The sequence below is a fragment of the Haliaeetus albicilla genome, chromosome 3 (genome assembly GCF_947461875.1).
Source record: "Haliaeetus albicilla chromosome 3, bHalAlb1.1, whole genome shotgun sequence".
Classification (NCBI taxonomy): Eukaryota; Metazoa; Chordata; class Aves; order Accipitriformes; family Accipitridae; genus Haliaeetus; species Haliaeetus albicilla.
This window is the reverse complement of record NC_091485.1, coordinates 36,072,521-36,084,523: the sequence shown is the minus strand read 5'-3', so window position 1 is coordinate 36,084,523 and position 12,003 is coordinate 36,072,521. Positions and strand designations below refer to the sequence as shown.

Here is a 12,003-nt window from a genome sequence, read left to right as displayed (position 1 = left end):
TGATTATGAGGTAGCTGACTACCATGGGATAAGAACATGCATACAATCTGCTATATGAATAATGGCAGATCACCAGTTCAGATTTAGGCAATTTGTCTGATTACTATACCTTTGAAATCAAAGTGTAGCAGAGAAGGCCATCACTTTTTTAAGTATCAGTGTTGATAAAACAATGTAATTCTATATCCCAGTGAAGGATCTGCTTATTACTTTCTCAGAAAAAAATGTATTGTTATGGACTTAGGTCACAAGGCACTACAAATGCTTTAATCTCTTCTATTTTCTTCCTTTGGGACGTAGTCTGTTTTGTGGGGCTTGTATTTTTGTGCCAAAAGTCTCAAGTTTCTTAAAGGAGCTTACACAACATGACAGCATATATAATATGGCATTTATTCCAACAGAGCCCAGAGACATTCTTCTATACATTCTTTCAAGCTCCTTAGGGCAGAGAGGAGGGTGCACAGCAAGCTCACTACCCTGGACTTCAGGAGAGCAGACTTTGGCCTCTTGGGGATCTGCTTGGTAGAGTACCATGGGATAAAGCCCTGGAGGGAAAACGGGCCCAAGAAAGCTAGTTAATATCCAAGGATCACCTCCTCCAAGATCAGGAGCGATGCATCCCAACGAAGAGGATGTCAGGCAAAAATGCCAGGAGGCATGCGTGGATGAACAAGGAGCTCCTGGACAAACTCAAACACAAACAGGAAGCCTACAGAGGGTGGAAGCAAGGACAAGTAGCCTGGGAGAAACACAGAGAAATTGTCCGAGCAGCCAAGGATCAAGATAGAAAAACTAAAGCCCTGATAGAATGAAATCTGGCCAGGGATGTCAAGGGCAACAAGAAAAGTTTCAATAGGTACATCGGTGATAAAAGGAAGACTAAGGAAAACACGGTCTCTCTCCAGAAGGAAATGGGAGACCTGGTCACCTGGGACATGAAGGCGGCTGAGGTACTCAAAGACTTTTTTGCCTCAGTCTTCACCGGCACATGCTCCAACCATACCACCCAAGACGCAGAAGGCAAAGCCAGGGACTGGGAGAATGAAGACCTGCCCACTGTAGGAGTAGATCTGGTTCAAGACCATCTAAGGAACCTGAAGGTGCACAAGTCCATGGGACCTGATGAGATGCATCTGCAGGTCCTGAAGGAACTGGCGAATGAAGCGGCTAAGCCACTATCCATCATGTTTGAGAAGTTGTGGCAGTCCAGTGAAGTTCCCACTGAGTGGAAAAGGGGAAACATAACCCCCATTTTTAAAAAGGGAAAAAAGGAAGACCCAGGAAACTACAGGCCAGCCAGTCTCACCTCTGTGCCCAGCAAGATGGAAAATAAGGAGGTTACTTGGTTTCACTAAGGGCAAATCCTGCCTAACAAATTTGGTGGCCTTCTATGACAGGGTTACAGCACTGCTGGATAAGGGAAGAGCAACTGATGTCATCTGCCTGGACTTGTGGAAAGCATGTGACACTGTCCCACATGACATCCTTATGTCTAAATTGGAGAGATACAGATTTGACAGACGGACCACTCGGTGGATAAGGAATTGGCTGGATGGTCGCACTCAAAGAGTTGCGGTCAACGGCTCGATGTCCAAATGGAAAGCAGTGACGAGTGGCATTCCTCAGGGGTCAGTATTGGGACCGGCGCTGTTTAACATCTGTGTTGGCGACATGGCCAGTGGGATTGAGTGCACCCTCAGCAAGTTTGCTGATGACACCAAGCTCCGTGGTGCGGACAACGTGCTGGAGGGAAGCGATGCCATCCAGAGGGACCTTGACAGGCTTGAGAGGTGGGCCTGTGTGAACCTCATGAAGTTCAACAAGGCCAAGGGCAAGGTCCTGCACATGGGTCGGGGCAATCCCAAGCACAAATACAGGCTGGGAGGAGAATGGATTGAGAGCAGCCCTGAGGAGAAGGACTTGGGGATATTAGTTGACAAGAAGCTAAACATGAGCTGGCAATGTGCACTCACAGCCCAGAAAGCCAACCGTATCCTGGGCTGCATCAAAAGAAGCGTGACCAGCAGGTCAAGGGAGGTGATTCTGCCCGTCTACTCTGCTCTGGTGAGACCCCACCTGGAGTACTGCGTTCAGCTCTGGTGCCCCCAACAGAAGAAGGACAGGGACCTGTTAGAGTGAGTCCAGAGGAGGGCCACAAAGATGATCAGAGGGCTGGAACACCTCTGCTGTGAAGACAGGCTGAGAGAGTTGGGGTTGTTCAGGCTGGAGAAGAGAAGGCTCCGGGGACACCTTATAGCAGCCTTCCAGTACCTAAAGGGGCCTACAAGAAAGCTGGAGAGGGACTTTTTACAAGGGCATGTAGTGATGGGACAAGGGGTAATGGCTTTAAACTGAAAGAGGGTAGATGTAGATTAGATGTAAGGAAGAAATTCTTTACTGTGAGCGTGGTGAGGCACTGGAACAGGTTGCCCAGAGAGCTTGTGGATGCCCCATCCCTGGAAGTGTTCCAGGCCAGGTTGGATGGGGCTTTGAGCAACCTGGTCTAGTGGAAGATGCCTCTGCCCATGGCAGGGGGGTGGAACTAGATGATCTTTAAGGTCCCTTCCAACCCAAACCATCCTGTAATTCTATACCTGCACTTGTGAAAGGCAAGCCGAGTAGGTGACTTCAAGAGCAGCACTATGTTTCCTTGTAATTAATACACTGCTCATCTGAGAGCAAACTGAAGTCTACTTAAAGAAAAATCTCATTTTGGATACCATGCAAATAGCAGCCATCCCTTCTTTCTCAGACAGATTCCAGTATGATTGCCAGCAAAGAGCAAGTGTTTGCCAACAGCTATCACACTGAAGTATTTGAGATACTGTATTGCAGTTTTTCCTTCAGTTGGAGTGGAAAACGGTAACTTCATGGTATGTATTGGTAAATTGAGGTGTTCGCTTTATTTGTTTATAAACTGTGTTCTGTGTAGCCAATTAGTCAACTTAAGTGGTTTCACCAAAACAAAAAACCTCACCAAAAAAGCTATTATTTTTCAAGTGTCACATAGTGTGCTAAAATCCCTCTTCCTGAAGATCTGCATTTGCAGATACACTTCAAGCATGGCTCTGGTGACTAAGATCTTTTCTGCTGCTTAACCTCCTTTAAAACAGAGATCCATATTGGCAGCAATGATTAAAAGACAAGCCAAATACAGGACTTGTTATGGCATCCCTGACAGTAATGATTTAAAGACTTCTCTTCTTTAAAAACAATTTAAATAAAAATTAAAAACAATTTAAATTAAAAATTAAAAATTAATAATGAATCTTCAAATGCTAAGTGAAATGCAAACACTGCAGGCCAGCAAAAGTTGGATATATACGTACATACATGTCTTTCCTTCCACCTGCCAAACCCAGACAAATTCAATAAGAAGCCCTTCTTATTTCTCTCACCCCATAGGAGCCTCCTAATGAACTTACTAATAATTTTTCAAATTAATATTTGTCTCATCAGGTACTGACGTAAGTACAACACTCAAAGCAGCTCACTTGTCAAGTTTCACACAAACTACTGATTTGCTGAATTTTGAAGAAGCAAAGAACTGCAGTATTTTTCTGATACAGCAAAATTCCAAATTCTGTCTGTGTAAACAAAGAGCAACACTGCATTTCACTTATAGCATCTGAATCATATCTTACCTGAAGTGGGTTTAAAGAGTGTCCTGGTTTCAGCTGGGATAGAGTTAATTGTCTTCCTAGTAGCTGGTACAGTGCTATGTTTTGAGTTCAGTATGAGAAGAATGTTAATAACACACTGATGTTTTCAGTTGTTGCTAAGTAGTGTTCAGACTAAGTCAAGGATTTTTCAGCTTCTGATGCCCAGCCAGCGAGAAATCGGAGGGACACAAGAAGTTGGGAAGGCACACAGCCAGGGCAGCTGACCCAAACTGGCCAACTGGGTATTCCATACCATGTGATGTCACATCTAGTATATAAACTGGGGGGAGCAGGGGCTGGAGGGATCGCCGCTTGGGGACTAACTGGGCATCAATTGGCGGGTGGGTAGTGAGCAATTGCGCTGTGCATAATTTGTATATTCCAATCCTTTTATTATTACTGCTGTCATTTTATTAGTGTTATCATTATTAGTTTCTTCTTCTCTATTAAACCGTTCTTATCTCAACCTGCAGGTTTTACTTCTTTTCCCGATTTTCTCCCCCATCCCACTGGGTGGCGGGGAGTGAGGGAGCGGCTGCATGGTGCTTAGTTGCTGGCTGGGGTTAAACCATGACAAAGAATTTTGGAATACCATACAGCACAAAGGCTCCTAAATAAATACAATTTAAAAAGCATTCTGAGAAGACACAGACTATGCATTATTACAGGAATTCACAATTCTGGATTATGAACTGCTGTAGATTGCTTTTTATACAAGGAGGAGATCAAGCAAGCACGACAAATTTTTGTGAGCTAATACAGTACCTATTCAACACATTTCAGAAGTACAAAGGATGTCTTACCTGTGTGATACTTTTGTGTTACTGATCTTTGTAGTTGTTGGTTTGTCAGAACACAACGACTGCCTTTTAGCTTCATCTTCATATAACTCTGCCAAGGCCAACTGTAGGAAACAGAGCTCTTTTTAGAAGTCTATAACTCTAGAACTGCATGTAGAACAGAAATAAGACAAAAGCTAATGGAAAATGCACACATCACCAGAAAATTAGAAACATCAACATGAGAAATCCCAACTACTTCTCTAAATTCAACTTCCTTTCTGCTTTATGAAAAAAAAACCACGATGCTTAATGCCATTGTGACTTGGAACTTGTAGCTAGTGAAGCAGTGTGAACCAAATGGCAGCAGAGTACATTCAGCCTGCATTAGATTCAGAATCACAAGAAAATATACACATGTATATATTAAGCATCATCTTATTAATGTTAACAAGTTGAAATAAAGTTGCTAGGTAACTCTGATAAGACTAGGAAACAATAATAAATTTTACAAATATTTTACACAGAAATGGAAAAAGCACAACTCAAATAAGCTTGTACTGGAATTAAGAACCAATCCAGTCTTTCTGGCTTGAACTCAAGACATGGTTGCAAATACTTAAAAAAAAAGTTTTTCCCAAAGGCTCCCCAGATGCTGCCGTTATCACTGGCAAGTTCATTTTTAGGCACATCTAACATGTCATTTTTAGCAATCTCACTTTTGTCCTGAATAATAGTCTGTTTGTCAAATCATCCTTAATTTCAACCCCAAACCATTTTGCTCACACTATGCAATTGATATTAATATTTTTACCATACACACCAGAATAGGTACTAGGCTACAATTTCATTACAGTTTTATGTAGAAGAAATACACATTCAAATAAAATGAAACATCATCTGCCCTTCAAAACACAATGCTATGAACACAGGATATTAATCCCATATTATTGTGAGGCATTTTTTGCATGGGAAAAATACCATCTGAGGAATTATATACCCATTAAGAAAATTAAACTGAGTAACAAGACAGCTCAAGAAAAGCACTGAAGACCTCCATTCTATTTGAGGACACAAGCAAGTATCTTTCAGCTATGCAAAGCTGATGGGGTAAGTCATAGACAACAAATCCATAAGCAGACACTAAAAGGAACAGGCAAAGATCTACCCTGCACCACCCCTAATCCAAAGACTGAGGGATGCTGAGGGAGTGTAAAAGGGCATGGTTACCAGGCTTCTGTGCTTTCCTCATGCTGCATCTCTTATGGCGCCACGACAAACCAAGTACCGAGCTGGATGGATGGATGGTCAGCTACTCTGACCCAGGAGGGTAATTCTTTGTTTTTTAACATTTTATCAATAATCATCTACCCGAAATGCCTGTCTGCTTCAGTTGACTAACTAAGGACCTTATGAATCAGAAGTATTAACACAGATTTTATTAGTGTGACATGTAGTAGCAAAAAATCTACAAAGATCCCATATAGTAACAAGGAAAAAAAGAAAACTATATCCATCTTTCTCTGCTAAGTATGTACAATTAAATAAAACAGGGGCAGTTTCAGTTACTAAAAGTTTCACCTGTTTTCCAATCAATTTGTTGCTACAACATTTTGAACCTTCATACAGTTTCAGTGTCACACACAAAAAAGGGATACTGCTAAAAGCGTTTGCCATCCAGCGCTGAAGTACCTGTGCCGAGTTACATTTGTGATCGTACACTCACAACTTCCCCCGTGTAAAACCTGGGAAAAGATCTTGTCCTTAGTCTTACACCACATTTGCGAAGACTGACGTTTTCATGCGGGAAGGGACACTACTACCAAGTAATCAGGAAATACAATGGCGCCAAAATAACTTGAAGTACAGTTAAAACCCAGCTACTGAAGTGTCGGCAGAGCCCTCCCAGTTCCCTGCAGAGCTGACCACCACACACGCTGGCCACCCACCGTTTCCTAGTCCTCTTTCAGGGGCGTCCTTCCCAGCCTCCAAAGGAGGGGAAAAAGGAAAGAGAAGACGACGACAGCCCCTGCTCAGAGGCCCAGCCCTGCCTGGCTGCACCGGGGCAGCCCCGACAGGCAACGAGCGGGGCGGGGGAGCCGCGCAGCGCCCGCTCCCCTCAGGGCCGGCCTGGGGAAGGCCGGGGGCGCCCCCGAGGGGACGCGGCACTCCGCCCCGCTCGGCCCGGCCCGCGGAGGGAGCGGGACGCCCATCTCCACCCGCTCACCTGCAAATCCCGGGCGCTGGGCGGGCGGCCTACGCTCCGGGGCTGCCGATCCCTCCGGCCGCCGCCGGCCGGCGCGGACACTTCCCCTTCCTGCTGCGCGGGAGCGGCCCCGCCGTCCGCCATCTTCCGAAGGCGGTGGCGGCGGCAGCCGAGGGGCGGGGCAGGGCGGGGCGGGGCGGGGCCAGCGCCGCGAGGCACTTCCGCCGCCAGCGGCGGCTGCCGTGGCAACGGGAGGGGTCGGGCCGGCGTTGCCCCGCCCACCGGGCCGTTTCCATGGGGACGGCGGGGGCCTGCTACCACCGAGGGAGCTGGCCGCAGGGGGGGGTCGCGTCGGTCGGTCGGTCGGTCTGTCTGAGCGCCCTCAGCCTCCCTTGCCCCGGAGGGAAACCGTGTGTGCGCGTCCCCTCAGCCAGCGGGGGCCCAGCCGCGTCCCTCCCAGCGGGCGCGCAGGGGAAGGTGGGTTTGGCCTTGGCCGCCGCTCAGCATCTGGCGGCGATGGAGGAGGACTGTTGTCCACTGACAGGCCTGGGCCGGCCTGGGCCTTGCTGGAGACGGGCAGACTTTGCTTCATGGTGTCAGCCCAGTGGCCAGAGTGGGAATTTCGCAGTCTACTCTTACATGCAAGGCTCTCTGCAGAACTATAAAGTACCATTGATGATGGCTAAAACCAAACAGGCTTGTTCACTTAAATGCTTAAGGAAAGGAAACTTGCAGGAGAAAGGGATATCAGCCTGGCAGATGGCGACTCTGAGCACTCAAAGTGGTGGCTGATGGGTACCAAAATACCAGGCAGGCAGGTTTAAAAAGTGTGAGATTTGGGTTTCTTTCTGACTCTTAAATATTGAGGATTAAAAACTTTTTCTGAATGTGGAAGTTGAGTTTGTCACGTTAATCTTATGGGATGAGATGCTCTGGAACTGTGAAAAAATGCTAGCTATTTTGTAATAATTTTGTAGTTGGGTATCAAACTTTAGTCTGTCAGTAACTAAAACTAAAAACTTAGAAGTCAAAACTTACTTAACGATCTCTGCAACCTGTGGGTTCACCACGGCCAGAAACTATGTGCCCACCCAGTTGCTTGCTTATTCCCCACCGGTGGGATGGGGGAGAGAATCAGAAGGCCAAAAGCCAAAACCTCCTGGGTCAAGATAAAGACAGTTTAATAGGTAAGACAGTTGAATAGGTAAAGCAAACCTGCATACACAAAGCAAAATGAGGAATTAATTCACTACTTCCTGTGGGCAGGCAGGTGTTTAGCTGCTCTCTGAAAAGCTGGGCTCCATCACACTTAACCGTTACTTGGGGAGACAAATGGCATAACCATGAGTGTCCCACCTTCCTCCTTTCCCTGAGCTTTTATTGCTGAGCATCAGGTTGTATGGTATGCAATATCCCTTGATTAGTTGGGGTCAGCTGTCCCAGCTGTGTCCCCCACCAGCTTCTTGCTCACCCCCAGCCTGCTCACTGCAAGGGCAGAGTGGGAAAATGAAAACCTGCATGCTGTGCAAGGACTTCAGCAATAGCCAAAGCACTGGTGTGCTATCAATCAACGCTGTTTTAGTCACAAATCCAAAACATGGCACTTATGGGCTGCTATGAAGAAAATTAACTCCATTCCAGCCAGACCCAGTAGAATAAACTATTGAAATTTTGGTTGAATATGTTATGTGCTAGTCTGCAGTGAAATAAAGAAATGGGTGCTATAGGTAAGACCTGGCATGACCCTAAATATAACTAATGAAGAGCAAGTCATGTTTAAAAGTGGACGTTTTCTGTTTCCCAGGAATAAACATAAGATAAAGAAAGAAAGAAGTCAGTGAAATAAATCCTTAAAATAAATCCTCAGCAGACATTAGTATTTGCCATTTGGATTATAGGGCAAGACATTGTGGCAACCAGGCTGACTGCAAACATTATATTCTTTGATATAAACCGAGGGCTTTTATATATAATGGAAAAAAGTATGGATAATACTACAAAGAGGAATCAATAGATTGGGTTCCAGTTCAATATTTCATTATATCATGGATCCATAGTAGCTGCACACAAATAAATCACTGCCCTAAGTGAGATCCATTGAGCTGACCACCACTTGAAAAGTTTTGTAATCTGGTGAATACGCAAGTGATTTCAGCGACCAGTTGGCTGCTTGGAATTTCACCTGGAACTGCTGACTGACAGCTAAAATTACTGATCGTCAGACATTCACACACAATGCTCAGTTACCCCCAACTGAGCCACACGGGGGGACTCTGGTGGCTGAGACTTGAATGTTGAACTGAAATACTGTGAAGCTGCAGCTGGAATAGCCAGCTAGCCATCCTCAGTTGTTTCCAGTACCATTCAGTTCAAACACCCACCGCTCTCTGTAATCAATCTATCTAGACCCTGTTGACGCTAGCTTACATTTCAGAAATGCTGGGAACGGTGGTTAATGGAGCTGGGGTCACATGGGACCTTTTAAGCCAGACTATTAAACTGTGCGCTTATGTTCGTGCTTTCATAGTCAGCCAAACCCTCAGCAAACACACGGACAGAACGATCTGCTCCAGCCCACAAACAACAGGGAAAAAACTCTGGTCTGCTACCCAGATCCATCCGAAGGGTCAGTCCTACCTGCTCTACACTGGTGACAATATTGTTCTTACGGAAAATGTAGATATGAATGATTTTTTCTGCAGAACTTTTTCGGGTCTTTGACAAAGAAGAACAGCACCACTGAGGATATATATGTATATATATCTAAAAAAACCCATTGCTTATATAGTACATTTCATGTAGCTCCCACATTCTCAACTTTATATGCTGATCATGTATGCTTGCAAAGAATTCTTACTCTTTGCTTTATTTAGGAAAAAACCAAACACTGAATAGAAATGAGATCTCCCTTCAGTTGGCTCCTGTGCTTGAAGCCTTCATATGATGACTATGTCAAGAATAAAAATCTAGTCAGGTGTTGTTTCCTTCAGCCTTTCTTGGATTGATACATAGTATGCAGCTGTTGTCAAAGTGAAAATGTCCTGTGGTGATACAGATTGAATTATCAGAGAGGATGTCTAAACTGTAATTGCTTTAAAAGCCAGATAACTTTATTATCAAATCAGTTTTTTATAATTAGGTGTCCCATATTTTGACAGATGTATCTTCCCTAAATATTGGCATTACTCCTGTCTGTCTTTCTCTGTGATTGCCTCCTCTTTGGTTAAAGCTGCCAACAATGTTTCAAGAGATCACCTGAATACAGATTAGCATATAATTTTTTTCTCAGTGAAATTTATATAGTGGCAGACATCTGGAAATTTAAATCTGTCTAGCCGAAGCAGTCATTTTGATTTGCATAACATTATTATTGTGACCAATGTTTTCTCACACAGCCATAGATTTAAAACAGTTAATTACTATCTGACAGATCTAGTTCCTTAATTAAAATTGGTCCTGTATTTTTCTTTATGTCTGAAATACTCTTGAATTATCCTGAGTATTTTCTTCCTGGAGATTAAAACTAGCAGCATTTACAGTCTTCTATTCGGGAGTAACACAGATAATGGACAACAAGTCTTATTGTCAAAATCTCACTACAGTTGGTGCTCTCCAGAAGTAAATATGTAACTAAAATGCAAGTAAAAAATAATAAGAAACAATTATTGAAACTCCCCCCCTCCCCCCTATTTTGGATATAACTTAAGAGAGAAGAAAAGGGAAGAATGAAGTTACAATAAAGGTAGAATTAATACTAATTTTCTTAGAAAGACATTTAAAACAAAAGCATTGTAGAGGCTTTAAAAAGAGTGATCAGGACAGGGATAGACAATAAAATTTGTATTTTTATGTTTATAAATATTAAGGAACAAACAGTGTAATGGGCTTGGAGGCTGAGATAGAGACCTGAAACCTGACGTGAGTAAATGCTTATTGGACCGAGGCTGAATAAGACAGGCAATATAGTGCCAGGCCTTTGAACTTCAAGGACTGGTGATGCCAAATTAAATTTATGGTCTAAACAAAAACAGCACAAAAATTTAAGATACGAGGCAATTACAGATTTTCACACTGGGATTACCCCAAACTTCAGGAACATATGGGAGACCTTTTTATCTACTAGGCAACTTATAAACTTGGAAGGTAATTTTCTATAACTTACAAAACAAGAATGCAAGTCTCTTCAAAAAATAAATAAGAAGTATATATTTAAAGTGACAAAAGTCTTGGGGTTGAGAGAGAGAGAAACCAGAGGGTTTAGTTAGTTACTTAGTTACAGTACATTGCTTAACACGGTTTACGTGGCAGCTTGTAATCTGCATGCTGTCGGTGGGATCTTCTGTCCAATCTGCTACCTTTTTCTTGGAGGAGATAGAGAATAACTGTTTGGATTGTGCTTACTTGTCAAACACCTATTTCTGTTCTTCAACGAAAAGCGTCCTGTCTTCAGTACTCTGAATACAGAGTATACAGAAAGGTCTGTCAACAATGTTCCTAGATAAAAAGGGTTCAAAGGAAGACATCTTCAGGCAGAACCAGGACAACTGTTGATATTTTGATGTGGTTTTTATGGGAGTTCCCAAAACTTGAACTTGAACTTGACTACTGTATTTTGCTGAGTTTTCACTACAGTGAGGCTAAGCCTCACACAGAAAATATCATTTGCTTTCAATTCAGCTTTAGTTCAGCTGTGACCTGCTAACACAATGAGAGATCCAGTCCATCCTGGGCCTGGCCAGGATTGGTTTCCCAGCAGCTCTGGACTAGGAGGGCTAGCGGTGGGAGGGAAAGCTAGAGTTAGATATTGCCGTGATGTGCACTTTGTCATTATTCTGAGAAGGCACAATGTCATTGCTGAAATCTGAAAGGTGTCTAATGTAAAGATCTGGTAACTGGGGCAGCTGGAAGAGATGTTTTAGAGTTCAAGAGGGCCCTAGGAGTGAGTTTTTTGCTGGAATCTCAGGAGAGCCGTAGCTCTTGAGAACATTCCACCTTTTGATACCAAATTCTTGCTAGAACTGCTTTGGACATTCGCTGTGCCTTTGCAGCCTTTAGAGTTTGAATGCCTTCATTTATAGTTGACTTAACTTCACATAGCATTTCTGTGGTAAATTTCCAGGCTGAAAATATAGTGGCACTTTTTTTCTAGCTAGCAAAACAAAACCCACACTAGAGTTTGGAGAATGAAGATATATAAGATAAAAACTTTTAAAGACACTTCGTGAAGTACCAGTGAAGCATTATATCATATTGATTGGAAAACTTCTATCTCTCTTACTCAAACGCCAAATGAGTGAGTGCTGACATAACGTTTTTATTTAAATCCATTTGCTTGTTTTCTGCCAAAAAAAGCATA

The 12,003-nt window shown here is 43.6% G+C and overlaps 1 protein-coding gene across 3 annotated transcripts in view; it reads right to left on the bottom strand.

Moving 5' to 3' along the window:
- UBXN2B (UBX domain protein 2B) overlaps nt 1–6,839 on the bottom strand; it is a 39,940-nt gene extending 33,101 nt beyond the window's left edge. The window contains exons 1-2 of one of the 3 annotated variants that reach the window (XM_069779380.1): nt 6,669–6,839; nt 4,466–4,566 (exon numbers count right to left, since the gene is read on the bottom strand). In XM_069779380.1, coding sequence (XP_069635481.1) covers nt 4,466–4,566; nt 6,669–6,791 — 224 coding nt within the window. In that variant the 5' untranslated portion in view covers nt 6,792–6,839. The remainder of the gene's footprint in view (nt 1–4,465; nt 4,567–6,668) is intronic. The other 2 variants (XM_069779379.1, XM_069779378.1) reach the window with 2 other exon arrangements.
- Nucleotides 6,840–12,003: the final 5,164 nt, after the last annotated feature.